The 19,135-nt window shown below is 39.4% G+C and overlaps 1 protein-coding gene across 2 annotated transcripts in view; it reads left to right on the top strand.

The window, feature by feature from the left end:
* The window catches only part of rdgC (retinal degeneration C), a 560,018-nt gene extending 548,607 nt beyond the window's left edge, over positions 1-11,411 (top strand). The window contains exon 15 of one of the 2 annotated variants that reach the window (XM_083134220.1): positions 5,474-11,411. In XM_083134220.1, coding sequence (XP_082990346.1) covers positions 5,474-5,670 — 197 coding nt within the window. In that variant the 3' untranslated portion in view covers positions 5,671-11,411. Of the gene's footprint in view, positions 1-3,012; positions 3,151-5,473 lie in introns of those variants that run through there. The other variant, XM_083134221.1, reaches the window with a different exon arrangement.
* The last annotated feature ends 7,724 nt before the right edge of the window (positions 11,412-19,135 follow it).

Genomic DNA, 19,135 nt, shown 5'->3' with positions numbered 1-19,135 from the left:
CTTGTAATAAAAATTTACGCTTTCCACAATTAAAAAGGACTCATCAGTCAAGTAATGGCACGACGGGGCGGTCGGTTACACAAAAAATGGAGCACACTTTGACAATTTACACTAAATATTAAAGTAATGAAATGGAGCTTCTAACCCTGAATGCAGACAATTAAATTAGTATATCTGAACATGAAATGACCCTTTTTTTATAACAATACCAAAAATTATCAGACACGGAAGTTAGGTTTCGGGTTCCTAAGTCACTTTGCAAATAAGTGAGACTTAAGTGTTAACAGTACGGTGTTGATACTAACGATGCACGTTTACATGGACATAGACCCTCTGAAGAATACTGTACCGGACTCTGCTACATTGCGTGGTCATTCATCTCTCCTGGACGCGGGACTTGCACACGGTTCCTTTGTGGCGAAATTGTTCTCCGAGGTCGATCGTGAAGAAGAATAATTGCGACGATATGGTGTACTTGCACCTCCTCAGTACTTGGGTGTTCCTCTTGTCACTAGCGTTGGGTGTACGTGTTACGTGCCAGTCCGGAATCTCTCTAGTGTCGGCCATCCATTGGACGTCGATCTGGAATCATCTCTCTGGTAACGGGCTTCGATTGGGCGTCGATCTGGAGTCGTCCTTCTCTCTCTCTCTCTGGTAACGGGCTTCGGTTGGAACGTCGATCTGGAAACGTCCTTCGGGCTTTGGGCAGTGTTCGGCTTTGGTGTCGTCTTTGGTGCTGGCTGGCTTCACCGGATGGTAGCGGCGCATCGTTGCGGGTGCCGGGGAGGTGACGGCCCCCCTTCTCTATCTCCTTTAGCCCTCCATTATTAGGTGGTCCACGCTTGGCAAAAACAAATCACCGCGTAATCTTCACCAAAATGAGGCGCACACTGGTAATTCTCTATCTGCAATTTGCTCACGGTATGTAAGAAAACAAAGTCTACGGACACAAAACAATAATCACGCGAGAGCGTAGCGCGGAGAAGCTCTCTCTATGAAATCCGGGTAAAAACTGTGTCTGGAATCGTAGTACTCTTGTTTATATATCACTTTCGAATTTGTCCATTGGGAAGCACGCTAAAGTGGCTTGGCTTCGGTTTCCGAGGGGATGGAAATGACCTCTCTCCATTGTCTTGAAACGCGGTCACCCACGCATCCTCGATCCTTGCAGGCTTGGGCTCCAGCTGACTTTCCTGGTCATCGGTGAAAAATGGGTTCGCCCACCCACTGTGGTTTCTAGCCCGGTCTCGACGTAAATAATCCTTCCTTTTCTCCGTGTTGGTGCAAATATGTCATGTTCTAAGCAATGACAGCTCGGCTGTCTCTCAGGAAAACCCCGTCTCCCAACTCCCGACGTCTGGCTCGGATACAAATTTATCCACAAAATAAAATCAAACCTCACACTTTTATATTTGAACATAAAATGAATCAATAAACAAAAATAATTTATATCGAACTGCGTTTCACATGTCACTAGATACCGTGAGATCATTACAAGTAGTTTTATAGAAAGCAAAGTCAACTCTACCCATTTATCAAAATCTCTTTTCAACTTAGTTGTATGTGCGAGTGACATTCATTGAACACGGCACAAGTAGAATGTTTAATGAGTTTTTCTTGACATAACATCATCGATCAAGTCATATGTAATGAAAAATGCCATGTTCAATAACCCCTGTATAACAATTAATTTACCATATTGTCTACTGGGAATGTAAATGTTCTATGTCCAATTTTAATTTTTTGCAGGAGAGACCTTTAAAGTTTGACATGATGTATTTATTGGACCCTTGTCACCATTGAGCTGAAAGTTTGTATCTGTAAAGGCTTATATATTGAAGGCTCTCTAAAAAAGTAGTAGTTTGGTTAGATATATATGTTGTAATTAATTATTGAAATTTCAGATAGAACAACTGCACTCAACACGAACTTTGATTTGAGATAGAACACTGCCTTTTAGAAATGAGATTAGGTAGTTGTTCTGTAATGGAGATGAAACAATCAGGGTCATATTTAGGATCTGTAGACCCCTAGGCTGAACATGTGGTGCGAGCCCTACCGGGGGAATTTTTTTGAAAATAATATTTTAATTTTAAAAATAACATATTGTAATTTTAAGTAAACATGTTAGGCAAATTTTTTGAAAATAATATTTAATTTAAAAAATAACAGTGTAATTTTAAGTAAACATGTTAGGCAAATGCAAGATTAAAAAAAAGGAATGTAACAAACAAGCAAATTTTACTTATATGTCCTAAAATATCACTTTCAATGCTGAGCAAAGCCAAAACGTTGAGCCTGTCTTCTAACATGGAGGTTCGAAGCCTGTTTTTGATCAACTTCAATTTTGAAAATGACCTTTCTCCACTGCTGTTTGTGACCATAAGTGACAGGTACATTCTTAGAGCGACCTCGATATTAGGAAAACAATCTCTGACTTTTTTTTGTAGGAGGAGTTTATACATCCACCTCTCCTGACTAATGACTTTTTCATTTTTCTCATCATCTTTTTGAAATTCGTGGTTAAAAGCCTTGAACTGAATCAGTTCATTTCCCAATTGATCATCTAAGTGATTCTTATGTTTCTACCAAGTTTTGAACTGCTGCAATTATCTCTTCATTAGTAAGGGTATCCAACTTGTTGAGAAACCCAAAGTGGGTATCAACTAGTTTGTATGCCTCAAGCCTCTGCCGAAATGAAGATTCAAATTGATCTATGGTAGGAAGGAAACTCTGGGTTCGATTTTTTTCTGATGGGGTCAGCTCAACTTCTGGTGCTTGGACGCAGTGAAGAGGTGCCAAACGCACGTTTATTTTGAGCTTGCGCTGTGTTTCACTTTCACTGTCATACTCAGTGCAACCAGCTAACTCAGCAGCTTTCACCTCATATTCTTCAAAGCTATCCCATTTTGTTCCTATGAAGCTTGTTAGCGATGTCAGTGCTGAGGCGGCTGTGTTCACGTCAAATCTAGGCTTCTGCAGAGTTTCACTAGTTTTGTTTACTTATTGCAGAATCCTGAATGCTGACTCAACTCATATCAGCTGTCCACTGAAGAGTTCAGCTGAATAACTGCGTCGATGTCTTTTGATCATAAGACCACAGTATTAAGACAAAGAATTTTTTTTTATTTTAGTCTATTAAAAACTAACATTTTTAAACAGTGTTTTTTTTGTGTGTGTGTGGTGCGGACCCATAGGCTGCAGCCTAGATAGTCTACGCGTAAATGTGGCCCTGGAAACAATTTCATTGTAACTTCGTCATTTGGGAGCAAAGTAAAATAAATAAATTCAATTAATGAACTACTTTGATTCCACTATTATTCAAATTTTTTGTCTGTTAAGGGCACAAGGAATGGTTTCCATTACCAACATTTCCCCATGCGGGGCAGGGGATTGAGAGGTCTCTGCACTGGATGGTTGTAGGAGTGGGAGAAAACGTAACATTATGCTTATGGGAGTATTATTTTTACTTGTTCTCTTTGGAATATCAAACTTTCGATGGTGCAGAAAAACACATTAGCAGGAACAGGCCCATAGCCAGAATTTTATTTTGGTGGGGACGGCTCATCCTTTATCAGCAGGCACCATTCAAAGGTGAAAGAGTGGAGGAGTAGAAGTCCTGAAGATTAATTTCTCAGTGTATTACAATTGATACAAGATGTTTAATCCTGCTAAGGAAGTACAATTAATTACCACTATACACTATTTAAATACAACATTTGTAGGATCTGGAGGTTGGGGAGGGAGGGTTCAGCCCCCCCAAGCCTAACCCCTGACTACATGCCTGAACAGGACAGGTTGAAGATTTTGCTTGTGTTAGGAAAAGTCTAAACTTCCATTTGATTAGTCGTAACTAGAACACTTGCAACATGGGGAGAAATACATACTCTCTTGTTCTATATTTTGATTTTTTAAGTAGCAATATTGAAATAAATTCATACCTGGTGCAAAATTGTCACCTTAAAAGCATAAGTAAGAACCGAAGCCCTCCACTACTACTACGAAGCAGCCTCCACAAGTGAGTGAAGTTAGAATGCAAGTTTGTTTTGTGTTTTAAAACCACTTTTATGCGCACATAGGTAACTCTAACTTGAACTGCACCTACAGTTTAAAGTAGGATCCGAACCACTACGTGCCTCCACTGGGTATTGAGCCCAGTTAGAATGCAAGTAGTTTATCTCATACTCAGATGGTTGGTTTAGGGAAATCGTCAAAAGGTTTCATTGACTGTTGCATTCTCATGGCTACTGCCAAATTTTGTGGCTGTGTGTATGTATACAACAAAAGTACGCGTAGATGAAACAATCGCATTCTAAATAGATCACAACCAAAAATCTCGATATGTTTACAATTTGGAGATAGAACATTCTCAATATATTTGTATATTATTATTATAACTATATAGGAACTTTTGCATTATAATTTGAAAACATTCATATTTCGTACAATAAATTTTACATCATTAATACCTCCACATGCATACTGAGTGCTCGCTGAATTGGGACCACCTACCTAATACTTTGTTTGTCCACCTTTGCCATCCCCGCAGGGGTAGAAGTGGGGTGTAAGTGGTTTCCTAACACCTGATACACAACGGACGTCACATGTTGGTGCATACACACCAATGATTCCAGTCCATGCCAACAGAAGCAACCCCACACCATACAGCACTCACAATGCAAGAAGGGTCCATAGCCTTGTGCTGTTGTGCCACACACGCACACGCCTGTTAGTGCTGTAGCAAAAAACATGATTCATCGAACCAACACATCCTTTTCCAATCGTCCATGCTCGTGGGTCCAAAGCAAGACTAAGTCGGCGGTGATGCTTCGTGAGGAGTGGGCCGTCTGCTGTGAAACTTCATGTGTGCCAGTGTGCGCCACACAGTTGGGTGGGATATGGGCGTTGTGCATCCACTGTTGTATTGGTCCCGTAATTCCCAGATGCTGATGGTGCATTCAGCTGTCACCTTCCGTATGCCCTTGTAATTCTGCCTCTCAGTGGTTGTTGCCCTGTTTTCTTGCCACTCTCTGTACACCTTCACTACACTGGAACGGGGGCGCATCCGACCAGTGTCGCTGTCTGGGTTATTGATGCACCTGATGATCTGGCACACACAATCATGCCCTTTTGGAAGGACGTTAAATCCTGACCACCTCCTATTTTAATGTGTGCTGTTCGACTAACACATAGAGTTGTGTGTATACATTCACCACGTTACTTCCACTCAGGGTGGTCATATAATCAGAGCAGCTGCAAGGCCATTCCTTGTTGTTTGGAAGTGTGGTCGCAATTCAGTGAGCACTCAGTGTATAAATAATAAACATATAAGTAATACACAAGAGAAGAAATATGGAAAGAGAAAGGACAAATACAGAAAGGGAATTGAAAATCACAATTTTCAAGGAAAAAAACAGTATCTGTATGAACACTACAATAATTTTTCTGTTTTCCCGTATGCTTACTCTTCCAGGGTACATCTCAATGGATGAGCTAGCAGAGGCATGTGACCTCCTGAGCAAGCATCTAAACGAACCTATTTCTAGGGAACACATGGTAGACATTGCCAAAAGCATGGACATGAACAAAGATGGCCTCATCGACCTGAACGAGTTTTTGGAAACCTTCCGACTTGTGAACATGACAAACGAGGAAATTGAAGATATTTAAGTGGAACTCTAGTGATCGAGTGTGAAGTTTTGAAAGGGAACAAATATTTGAGATATTTGAAACCTGATTTGGATGTGTGTGTGTGTGTACTATTGGTGCTCTTAACGTTCACTATAATTTCATTACTGTTTACCAACCACACATCTTGAGTGTATGGCTCATGTTTCTCCATCTACAGTTAGTTTTGGAAGTATTTCTGAGTATGGGTGCCTGAAGAAAATTTTCCAACAGGGATCAAAATCGAAAAACTATATCAAAGTAAAGATTGTCATAATTTTTTACCATCAATGTATGAAGGGGAGGCAAGTGCACATTATCCTATGTCAACCGGAAATACTTTTTTAATTGATGAAGAGGTTTTCTTGAGATATCAACCAGGTGATTTCTGGATAGGCTTCAGAGCTTTTGAGAGCTAATGTCGCTCATCTTCAGGGATTGAAGTGACATTAGCTCTGAAGCCTACGTATCTGGAAATCACCTGGTTGAGATCTCGAGAAAACTTCTTCATTCGCAGCCAGGAAAGCTTCAAGAATGATTTCAGTTATTCAATTATTTCATAATATTTACTACTTGAATATTAAACCAAACTCAATGGTACAAGCAGTCCATTGGGTACTAATTAAGGCCAAGCGACTTTCCATTGGTCAATGCATCATGCCTCATAACCACTATTTTTCTGGCTTTTGAGACTGGTTAAGTGAAAAGTTATCTCTGATGGTCGGTCACAAGCATAATGTTGGCATGTTCATATAAGACAGAGAGGGGGGGGGGGGGGTAAGTGAAAAGAAATAAATGAATTAATTATTGCAATAGATGTGCATAGCTCATGTTTTTATTAGTAATGTTGTTGTTTCAGTTACTTTAGTGACCCGAAATGTAGAAAAACAATATTTTGAAGATCACACTTCTTTGTAACATTTATTTCATCTCACTTCATGGAGAAAGTCCACACTTTGATTAATTCTTTATGATTTTGTGACCGATTCTGGTTGCTGTTGGTTTTTTTTTCTCTCTCCATGAAATGAGACCAAAATCGACTTGACAAAGACGTGTGATCTTCAAAATGCTGTTTTTATATCTCTGCTCACTAACATAAGTGAAACTAGACTATTACTGAAATAAACAAGAAGACAGAGATTAAAAGAGAAAATGGGGGACAAACTACAAGAAAATAAATAATAAACAAGAGAAGAAATATGGAAATAGAAAGTACAAATACAGAAAGGATATAAAGGAAACTAATAAAAAGGAAAAGAGAAAAAAAAAAATTCTTTCTCTGGGAGAAACTGTTCAAGCAACCCCACCTGGCCCTATTTGTAAGCATATTAGTCAAGAATAGCCTATTAATTTTACAAAATCGAAATTGGTGCCAAATATATTTATCCTTCTTCCTCAGGTTCACTCACTTTTTAAACTACAATTACCAGTGGCATAAGTTCTTTAGTCAGGTAATCAAAATAACTGTAATAACTGGATATAGATCTATATAATAGACCAGTTACAACGTTCGTTAAAAGATATAGAAATTATGTGACTAATATATACAGAGTATCAGAGTAAAACCCCAACGAATTCTTAGTGTAGAGGACATCAAGGCAAGCAACCTTATTTCACAACATTTCTTCATTGAAGCTTCACTAGGAATCCACAAAAAAAACTGCACTTTTTCTATACATGTGCAACCCTGCAGTACAGATTCATGGTTACCACTGCCATTTATTTTTCTGTCTGCAACATATTGAAACCTGTAGCTGAACCAATATCACTTTCAACCGGTAGCCCACATGTTCACTTAAACACATTTTCCTGCATTATACGTTCAAGCTTGGTGAACCCAATGAAGCAAACTGTTATAAAAACTTTCCCAGGTTTTACATTTTCATGCATTTTTTCATTCTGGTTCACCAACATAAAATTGAAGATCCACTGAATAAGTTTGACATTTCAATAACATGCCAATCTATGAGAGTTTTGCTTTAAAATATTTGAAGAATTCCATAGAAATTTTAAAATGAAACAAATACTAAACCCCAGCGGCACAACAGCCGTCTAAGTGCCAGGACCTGCCACAACGGCTTTTTCATTGGGTCGTGGCAGTCACTGTTTCTCTGATTTTTTTTAAGACAGAAGCCCACTACCTCTTTTCAAGTAGTTCCCCAATTGCCGTCACAAAGGTGAGTGCACTGACTATCTGGCTACGCAGTTATAATTTAATTAGAAAACCCCTTTCGTCACACACAAGATTATTCAAAATGAAATAAAATTGCACATTTTGCAAAATTTACACACTCCATGAAAGTGTTGCATGAAATTTTTAGAGCACGAAATTACCAATGGTGATAAACTTTAAACAGATACTTTGATAGCAACACTGCTGGTATCAGCCAATACCCATACATCAGCATGTGTTGGTTCAGCCTCGGATACAAGGTTTATCCCATCTTCCAATCGTGCACGCACCACTAATGCACCAGTCACTCTGATCCTGTTTACTTCATCTACATTATGTAGATATTCACATTTGAGATGCTACCTCTAATTTTGATTTGTTAAACTATTTTTTGCCCCACACTGTGGCCTTGCGGTCCAAGGCGATATGCTTTGGGCTCTGGCTACAGGATGTGCTCAACTTTGAGTCTCCTGGGAGAAGCTTTAAAAACTCCGGGGGATTTCGGCCATTGTATGGGACCAGTGGCCACCGACCATCGTGAGGAAATTGGGGAGCTATGAATGAGTAGTGTAACTTGGTCATGGTAACCTATGACAACTGAGGGTGAGTTCGTGTGCTGACCACATGTCACCCCGTAACTGGTTGGATCAGGGTGGCTCCTCACCGGGAATTCCTTGAATGCCGAGGATTATGCGTGAATTTTTCTCCCTAGACGTGAAAAATTGCTACTTTTAACAATCCAAATCCTATTGAATATTTATTAATGCTCCAAGGTACGTTTTTCACAATCTAGCTTTTATTTTTATTTATTTGAATTTCATCAATGTCCAAGAGTGGACACCCTGTGGGAGTGAGGCCAGCAGTTGGTAGACAAGCCCTGGCCCTCATGAACAGTTGCACCAATTTATTCTTTTAACTACTTTTTTTAGTATATTATCCAACAGAATAAACAAATTCTAAGTAGTAATGTACCACCACGATATCTGTGTCCTTGGAAAATTTGTTAAGCTTAACATTCTAGACTTGAATCACAGCTTCCAGGCTAGAACTACACTATGGCAGCAAAACTGTAACCAAGCATCTGTATTACAGGGTTACGTAAGTACCAGACAGAAAATGCATTTCCTTAGCATTATAATAAGACCTCGAAGAGCAAAATATTGCTGAGAGAAGTTTTGTTTGTTTTGAAGTACTCTACACACTGTGCAACTTGTATGTATTGGTTTTAAAAAAGCATTTCTCAACTATTCATTGCTAGGGTAACTAAATAAAAAAGGCCCCTTCATGCACCTTGTACTACAAATATGCTTTTATCTTAAAATGATAATATATATATATAAGCATTAAAACAGAAAAAGAAGAGAGCACTTTGAATATCTTGTTTCATGCACCACCATAAAAAAAGTTGAAACATATATATATATAATTTATTTTTCATAATTTATTAACCTCTCTAGGTTCTGAAAATTATGATGAAATTACAATAAAGAACATACCTACCTTACCTAGGATTTGAACTCCGAATCTCTGGTTTAGAAGCTAAACTAGGAACACAGGTGTGTTACATGTAGATCACTGTCCAGTGATGTGGACGAGCTATAATCACAGTTTTTCCACATTTCTCAAGAGCGTGGAAAATAACTGACGATACATACAGAAAAAAAAATGCTTCATACTCAGACTTTACTAGCAGGATTATTGCACTATATATTGCTACCCTGCTTAGAGATGTACAATAACTTTATAAAGTGTAGATTATTCATGATATATATTTTTAAAGCGATACTATAAAATGCAAAAATAATGGTAAAACTGTATGCATTTTCAAATTCTTTTGAAAACACACTTTCAAGTGTTGTTGTAGCTATTTAAAAAAATACTTCTATTAATTCTGAGGTAATTTTAATCAAAATATTAGAAGATATATAAACTTATATTTAAAGAGGTATTTTGATAATAAAATTCTTGCTACAACATGCACATGATATTTTTAAAATATGAGTTTTAATATGCAAGCTGCTTAATGATCTCATATTTTTCTAAAACTACTATTTATTATTGAATTACCAAAATCATTAATGTTGTATATTCTATTGTAAAAAGTGTGTTCTATTTATCCAATTTCCAGTATTTGTACCTTAAGATATTCATTGTATCTAAAGATATGTTTGGTGGTTATGCAGAGATAGGTAAATTTACTCTGATCAGCCTACTTTTCATATTTCCGTGCAAATTTTCCTCGTGATTGTTTCCCCACCCAACTGGTGGCTTCGGCAGGCATGTACTGTCTTGCTGCAGATAACGTGGATCCCCCGACATCCTGACCTAACCAAGAAAATTAAAAAAGTTCTAACCAGGCACAGTTTCAAGATAGCAGACCAACCCCCTCCTTCCACAGACTCCCACCTAACCTATTTCAACGATATTACACCAACCCCAACGCAAGAAGTGGCATCTACATGATCACCTGCACTTGTGGAAGCAAGTATGTTAGTATGACTTGATGGCTCAAGGAGCATGATGCTCACCACCAACTTGGGAGAACAGGCCTTTCCTGCACCTGATAGACGAAAACCATAACGTACTCTCTGCCAAAATAGTCATGCACGCCAAATCCACCTTGGAAAGGTTCTCAAAAGAACCTCCCGCTGACCTCAACACTAACCCTAGGGTCCTCAATAAAACCTGGCTTCCCGCTATCAGAAATATGCACGCCCACTCAACCTGCTCTCCGCGCACGACAAGAAACCAAGCACGGGCCATAAGTGTTCGCAAAAAAAGCCAGCCTGTGCATGCGAACAAATGTCCTTCCATGGAAGCAGACGAGACAGAACATGCCTACGGCGCCAAAACCCCAATGCACGGCAAAAGAAGGAAGCACTACACCCACACCAGGATGGCAGAAAGTGAAAGGACCGCGTCAACTAGCGCCACAACAAGCACAAGCGTATGAAGGAACCACATGGCCCGCAGCAAGACAGTACATGTCTGACGAAGCCACCAGAGTTTTGATGAATTCAATCCAGAGGAAAATTTACGTGGAAAAATGAAAAGTAAGCTTATCAGAGTACGTTAAGATACTGTTTACATTCCATGTACATATGTTGAAGTTCATATATTTGATTGATGATCTTTTCTTCACTCTTTTGTGTCTATAGTCAGTGACTTTCGTGGAGTCAGTTATGAATAAATTACTGTTGGGATGCATATGTTGCAATGTTTGTACAAAGCATGATTGTGATGTAAATATCACAATATATACATGTTTTACATGTAACTTGATCTGCGTTGAATCTGTATTGTGCAATTAATTTATATTTGTCTTATATGTATTTATGTAAATTAAATATTACTCTTCATTTAATGTGCGCTTCAAGATATTTAATCACATGACATATATGTGTATATAATACAAGTGTACATTTATATATGCTTGCATACCATGATGCTTTGTGTATACTAGCTTCAAACTTGAAAAGTATATTTTACAATGGGAAATTTCTTCCTTCATATTCCATACGAAAACTTTTTTGTCCCTATACATATTTGTTGCTTTTAAATTTTTAATGAATTTACCATCTTTGTATATATATTTATGTAAATAAAATATGCATATAAAGAATATCTTGCTTGTCTATTACTAGCCAGCCAGCTCGGTGCCCAAGCATCATCGCCACTGAAGTTCCCAGGTTTAAGGCTAAGCTGGACCTTAGGCCGACGCCAGGATAACCATTTTAGAAATTTCCTCTCCATTCAGAAAACTGCTATATTCCACAATCTATTGTTTGCTTTCGCCGCTGTCCAATAGCTTTGTTACTGCGTAAGACTATTAAATTATTGAGAATACCTATAGTGTGTCTCAACCTAAAAAGTCAGTATGGAAGTAAATAGAGTACTTCCCGCTCTCTCTAATACATGAGTTTTGCAAATAGCTCTGTCCTTCTCTACCACCACTGCGTTGCGAGATGTTACAAAATTTACAAAATGTTGGAAGTCAAAAATTTCAAACAGTGAAATCATTATCCTGTAGAGTTTTTTATGCTCTATTTACTGATGGCATTATCTAACCTGTCATAAATTCATGTGATCTGAATTTTTCATAATTATACAATTTTGCAAAACTGTTAATTTTTTTTCTAGTAAATACTTCAAAAGCCATAAATATCAAACCGCTTGAACAACTTCGCCAGTTTTTTTTCTACAGGATCTATGATATTCTTCGCCTGAGTGAATTAATTTGGTTACGAGTTATATATACCGCGTGAGGCACCTAAAAGTACCACCTGAAATAGCGAAGAAACCAGAAACAGTAGCGATGTGAGGTTTGCGGGAAACAATAATATCAAATGGGGCTCGTAAATCGGAGGTATGGGGTGGGTCGAAAAATATCGATAAATGGGGCATCTGGAGCAAAAGTCATATTTTTTTAAATGGAACGATATACAATAACATGCATAATATAAAAGAGCACACGCAGAGAAACACAACGCCGTTGGTCTCATGCATCTACTGCACATAGGAACGAAGATATGGCCATGTGAAAATATGTAAACAAACTAACAAGTGGCCCACTTGACCGTCAGTACCACGGCATGTACAAGTATGAGATGTCGGAAGCCATTGGACAAGATGAAGACAGAACGTGTTAAAGGAAGAAAAAATACAGTAGACATCGTCAGCACCATGTATTTGACAGTGTTACAGCATAATGAAAATGACCATGACAGTATGTCGAAGAACCACTGCGTAAGAAGCGAAAACCTGTCAAAGTGTGTGTTCAAAGTGGTGGCCGTCAGCTGCGATACAGGCAACGAGGCGCCCACGCAAAGATCGTTGCACAGAATGTAGCATCTCGTAGGGAATGTCCCTACAGGGTGCAGTAATGCGGTGTTGCATATCCTCTGGAGTTGTTGGCACATCCCGGTAGACAATGTCCTTCAGCTTTCCCCACAGGAAAAAGTCTAACGGTGTCAAATCTGGGGAACGAGCCGGCCAATCCAACAATTTGGAAATGTTTTTCTACACATGCTGTAGCACGTCTTGCACTGTGAGCTGGGCACCCGTCATGTTGGTACCACATGTCCCTCCTTGTCTGAAGTGGTATGTCCTCCAATAGTACAGGCAGTTCATGTTGTAAAAACTGTATGTATCGGTCAGCATTCAGTGTCCCTTGTATAAAAAAAAGGGCCAATGAGATGTTCACCCACTATACCACACCACACGTTCACACTCCATGGGCGCTGGCGTTCCACTTGGCGAAGCCAATGTGGATTTGTCACCGACCAATAGTGCATGTTCCTTAGGTTGACATTTCCATGATTGGTAAAAGTTGCCTCGTCAGTGAAGAGGATACGTGACAAAGTGGGTGTGTCGTGTCGTAACAACCATGTGCAAAACCAAACACGGTCCACAAAATCATTCCCGTGAAGTTCCTGATGGAGGGAGATATGATATGGGTGAAACTTGTGTGTGTGTGCAGAATGCGCAATACACTTCGCTGACTCATCCCAGCATCCCTGGCAATTTCACGGGAGCTAACGTGCGGATTCACAGCAACAGCGGCGAGAACATTTGTTGCACCTGCCTCACCTGTAGTTGGCTTGTTCCGCACACGTGCTCGTGGTGTTACACTTCCGGTGTCTCTTAATTTAATAAATAACTTACCAAACAGACGTCGAGATGGATGTCGGCTGTCCAGATATCTCTCTGCGTACACACGGTAGGCTTCTGAGGTATTCTTTCGGCATTCCCCATAAATCAGGATCATGTCCGCCTTTTCTATGTTTGTGAACACCATAATCTTCGCTCTTACCACTACGACTGCTTGCTATGAACTAACACGATCTCGTGGACCTGCTATCAAAACTTGCTCTGCGTAACAGCAGTTCTGTCAGGCACCTGAGAAGTCTTACATGCCGTGGTACTGACGGTCAAGTGGGCCACTCGTTAGTTTGTTTACATATTTTCACATGGCCATATCTTCGTTCCTATGTGCAGTAGATGCATGAGACCAACGGCGTTGTGTCTCTCTGCATGTGCTCTTTTATATTATGCATGTTATTGTATATCGTTCCATTTTAAAAAATATGACTTTGCTCCAGATGCCCCATTTGTCGATATTTTTCGACCCACCCCAAACCTCCAATTTACGAGCCCCATTTGATATTATTGTTTCCTGCAAACCTCACATCGCTACTGTTTCTGGTTTCTTCGCTATTTCAGGTGGTACTTTTAGGTGCCTCACGCGGTATATACATTGGATATTTTGCATAAATCATCAGACCGTAACATGAAAAAGTTGGTTAGCGAGGAACTTTTTGGTTTGTTGCGATACACATGCAGACCAAGCGAGAAAAGTGTTGACCATTGTTTGAAGTTATTTTTAGAATGCATTGTTACTCCACAGCACCGTTATTAATTCCATATTTATTCCACATTCGTAGTTTGTTTATGTGGGCTGTCCCGCGTATCACATTCATTGCATGCCACCAACGTTACAATTCAGTTGCTGGCAGGTGTCCCGGTTCGTAGGAAGTGCAGTGTGCTTTATTTTCCATGAAAAATGTATCTTAATGTTTGTTTTTGAAATTATTTAATTCTGTTTATGTAAAGGATACAACATTTAACGAAAGAAGTAACAATAGTTGCATCGTGTATTACACATATAATGCAAATGTAAAATTGTAAATAGTTACGTCAAAATATAAACATTTACATGCAAATCTTGAGGTAACTATCCTTTTTTCCTTCCCAAAATGCATCAAATACATAGATTTTGATGATTTCCTATACGATATTAAGGAAGTAAATTAGTCGCAATCATTAGCGATTAACAGCAACTCGATGCGACTCAGTTTCTTGATCTGGCAACGCCACGCTCCATTTAACCCATACCGACTTTTAAGGTTGGGACGCTCTATAGACAACAGTGAAAGGAACCACACAAAGATTCATGTGCCAGCCTTCGTGGTAGAGTGGTAAGCAGAGCATGCTATGATGCCAGGAATCCCTGCCTGGCATGGATGTTCTTTGTGACTGTCCTCTCATCACTTTCATTATCTTCACGATTAGCCAAAAATGGCAGAAATGTGAAGTAAAATAAATCAATCAATCAATGAAGATTGAAGTTGCTCTAGAAGTAATTCTAAGCAGATGTGATTTTACAGAATTTGGAACATCATTTTGTTTCTTTGAAAGAAGAGGGAATTTCGAAAACTGCTTTGCTGGTGTTGACCAAAGGTTCAGCAGAATCTTAAATCCCAGCCCGAAAAGTGATGCTAACAAAAATACAAATGCATTAGCTGCAAGGACAAATTGTAGTTATTACAAAACACTAGAAGGATGTTTCACTTGCTCTCGGCCCCTGATTTTCTCTTATAAAAATCAAACTATTGGTCATAATGTAAGGAAATTTGCTACGCACATACATTGGTGCATGAGAAGGATGGTCATGTCACAGGGAGTGTTGGAAGCATTCGCCATTAGCATCAATGCATGCCTACACATGTTTTCAGTTTCTTCACCAAATATTGAATGGAAGACTTTGCAGGTGGTTTCCGAACCCAAAACTATGCACTAAATTGTTGCTGGCATTCCTTTATGGACTCTGTTTTCCAGTACATGTGAAAGATAAACACACACTGTTCCACTGAGTACAGACTCATAACTGTACTGCTTTGTTACTGTATTGTAATCACGAACCACTTAAACTTTCAACTGAACCAGGGTGGCTATTCTAGGACCTTGATAAAATTCAAGTATAATTCCAGGTTTTCAAGGCGAACTTTAAAAAAATTCAAGGGTACAAGCAGATGTTTTCTCTATTTCAACTTTGTCGTGTGGCAAGTGACCACGGTGGCTCAGTCGGTAACGCGTCTGACTGCCATGCTAAAGGTCCTGGGTTCGATCCCTGGCCGGTTCAAATCCAGGAACCTTTCTAACGTTGGAAGCGGCCCTGGTGCCCACCCAGCATCAAATGACATGGGTACCTGGGGGAAACCCTGGGGGGTAAAGGCGGTCAGGGGCATGATGCTGACCACATCACGCCCACTCAGAACCGGATCAAGAACGTGTGGGGCGTTACTCCCACACTCCTTGTACACCTTCATGGCATGGTGCTAAAAACAAGGGAGCACTTTACTTTTTTTTATTTCAACCTTGCGTATTACCTCCTCTCACCACTCACATACACACACACAATTATATTAACAATATAAAGGGTCGGTGTGATTCCATTTAAGGTGTGGAGTTTAAATTTGTCGTTTCACATACTCAAGACTCGAAATACATCTCAAACTCAAGTCACAAATGTTACGTGATATATTAATGTACGAAAAAGTGTTAATTGTATAAGAATTTCAAACTCAAATTTACCTTTACTTATGTGAAATTTAGAAGATTTCACACTTCCGAATTGCACAATTTAATAGTTCAATCCTATTAATTTCGAAGATCCACTGTCTTCATTCACAAAAGGGTACGGCGTTTGAAGCGGAGATGGTACCGCGTCACTGCATTGTTTGTTCCCAGGCGGCGGTAGTTGCGATTTCTCCCGTTCGGCGGCATTGGCGCGCGTATCGTGGATTGCGTAGTCTGCTTCGTGTTGTCAGGTGGCATTGCCAGTTGGGGGTTGGGGTGCTGGGCCGTGCTGCTCAGCAATGTGCCGTTCCTGTTCCCCACGTGGCTGGAGGGGGGTCGAGTATGTGCACCGCATCTTTTCTTTTTCAGGTCGGGGATCTTTCTGAGGACAGGGTGCCAAGTTGGGTGTGCCTGTCCATTGTCCAGGTTCAGTGCTGGTTTCTGCTGGATGATGGCATGGGTTTCTTTGATGGTGTTTTCTATGACAGAGCCGGTTGGGTGAAGTATGGATATGGAGGAGATGGTGTGGTTAGTGGAGTGGAGGTGTTGGGAGAGGCCTGATTTTGGTGTGTCGTTTTTGGCATCTTTTACATGTTTGTTAATCCGTTCTTGGATGGTGCGGATGGTTCTGCCAATGTAGGTGTTGTGGCATTGGCATGTGGTCTTGTAGACACCGGGGATGCGAGTTTTGGTAGGTAGTATCTCTTGAAGTTGGGTAGTGCCCTTCCGATTTGGGAATTTATTGCATTAATCTTCTGTCTGCCAGATTGTTCTGCAAAGGACACTAACAAAGCAAACGGATTGAGAGAATTCTGTTTTATTTTTCACGCAGCTTTCTTTTCTTTCTTCCTCAATAAAAAAAAACTACAACAGTGAAAAACTTGCCTCAGAACATTAATAAATATGTATAAATTCAATGGGATTTGGAGTAATAAAAGTTGCAATTTTTCACGTCTACCGAAGAAAATTCAAGTAGAATTCATGCATAATTCCTAGTGAGTAGCCAACCTGTGAACCCAAACAAACATGAACCACTATCAGGTGTGTCACAACAGCAGGGTCAAGAACTCAAGACTGAAAGCACACATCCACAAGATTGCATTTAATGTCAGAATCACCCCGACACACGAGTATGCCCATGCAAGGACTGGAGAGACTGTGGAGTCAGATCCAATGACATCACCATGCTTCTCATACACCAAAGCATGTCCGTGGCAAATGTCATTACATTATGACCAATAGTTTGATTTTTATAAGCGAAAATCAGGGGCCGAGAGCAAGTGAAACACCCTGTATAAAAGGTAGAAAGTGTACACACAACACTACAGCAGATGGAGTAGAGGAGCAATTTTGATTGCAGGGCCACTAGGTTCTGTGGGACAAACGAGGAACATCTCCAGCGAGCTACAGAGATCAGCACCCAGCCTCAAGGTTTTACTTGCAAACCTGAGATGAACAGCACCCTTGATGGGCATCCAGCTAAGTAGCTTGGATATTCATTCAGAGTACTTACCACCCTCTCCTATACTTGCGTAGCAGAATCCTAAGAGTATGGTCACACAATGGATCCAGTTTCAAACTTTTGCACCAGCGTACACAACTGTTTCATGGACCACTGAATGGAACCAAATATTATTTTTCGGCTGCATTTGTCAGAAGTGTAACGCCATGCACTCTTTATACTTGACTTCTTGCATTGCTTCGGTGACAATACAGAACAACAAAATTTGACTTCATTTATGAACATAAACCATTAGATCATACACATCAATCAAGAACTATCAAAATCGGAGGCCAGAGCACTGTGGCTTCAATTTACAGGAGAATTGCAAAGCACAAACAACAATTTTTCAGTAAATAAAAATACATGCAAATAATAAAAATCACTAAAAACCAACAATTAATAAAAACGACTAATAAACCCAGAAATAATAATATCTAAAAAACATGTGATTTGCACAGGACATGCAGAAACAGAAATTTCAAAAATGAAACACAAGAGTAAAATTGCAATGCAAATTAACGAAGTAATTTCAAACATATTTGCATTTCCTTTGATTTTATAGCAGGTAGTTAAATAATAACTTTAGGACCTCCCTGATGGCATAGTGGTAACCAAGGGGGCACAGGTTCGACCTGATGGAGGCACATTGCACAGTGGTTCAGATGACACTTTAAACTGTAGGTCCACAAGCGATTAGCCTATCTGTGTACTTGACAATTCAATTTTCACAAGGACTCCCATCTCTGAATTCGACACAAGACTGGGACTTGTTTCATCTCAATACCATCCCTAGTGTATGTTTAATTTTTTAAGGCAGCAACTTAAAATCTCTGGAATAAAGTTTTTATGCATATTTTACATGTCAAGCAGAAAACTATTTTCTATGTATAAATTAGGGATGGGACCGATTAATCGGTACTCTATCGGTATCAGCCGATATAGGCATATCGGTGTATCGGTAAAATTACCGATTATATTACCGATACGATATATCGATAAATATCTGATAATTTAGTGCAAAATTCTGCCATTTTGTTGTAATTTTTATGAATAATCTACATGCCCTATTTTCTAAAAACGTAAATATCTAAATATGCAATTTCTTTTGCACTGCAGTCACCTTGAAACACACATTTATTAAGGAGGTCAATGAACCTTTCAGTTTCAGTATAAATACAAAATCCTGTTCATTGCTAAATTGTCTTCTGATAAGTCTATATGGTTGCATGAAAGAAAACGTTCTGGGTGGCCTTAACTCCGCCACTTAAAATAAGACATTATATAATAATAATGATAAATATAAAGTCTGTAATTTAGTGCAAAATCCTTCAATTTTGTAACTATTAACCATGAGTAATAATTTAGTGACTTGCATCATGAATGCCACTTACGGCATTAATGCTAAGGATGAACGGATATGAAGAAAATGCAAA

This window comes from Lepisma saccharinum, chromosome 13 (assembly GCF_977018435.1).
Source record: "Lepisma saccharinum chromosome 13, izLepSacc3.1, whole genome shotgun sequence".
NCBI classification, from domain to species: Eukaryota; Metazoa; Arthropoda; class Insecta; order Zygentoma; family Lepismatidae; genus Lepisma; species Lepisma saccharinum.
The sequence above is the reverse complement of the archived record's forward strand: the minus strand, read 5'-3'. Positions and strand labels throughout refer to the sequence as shown.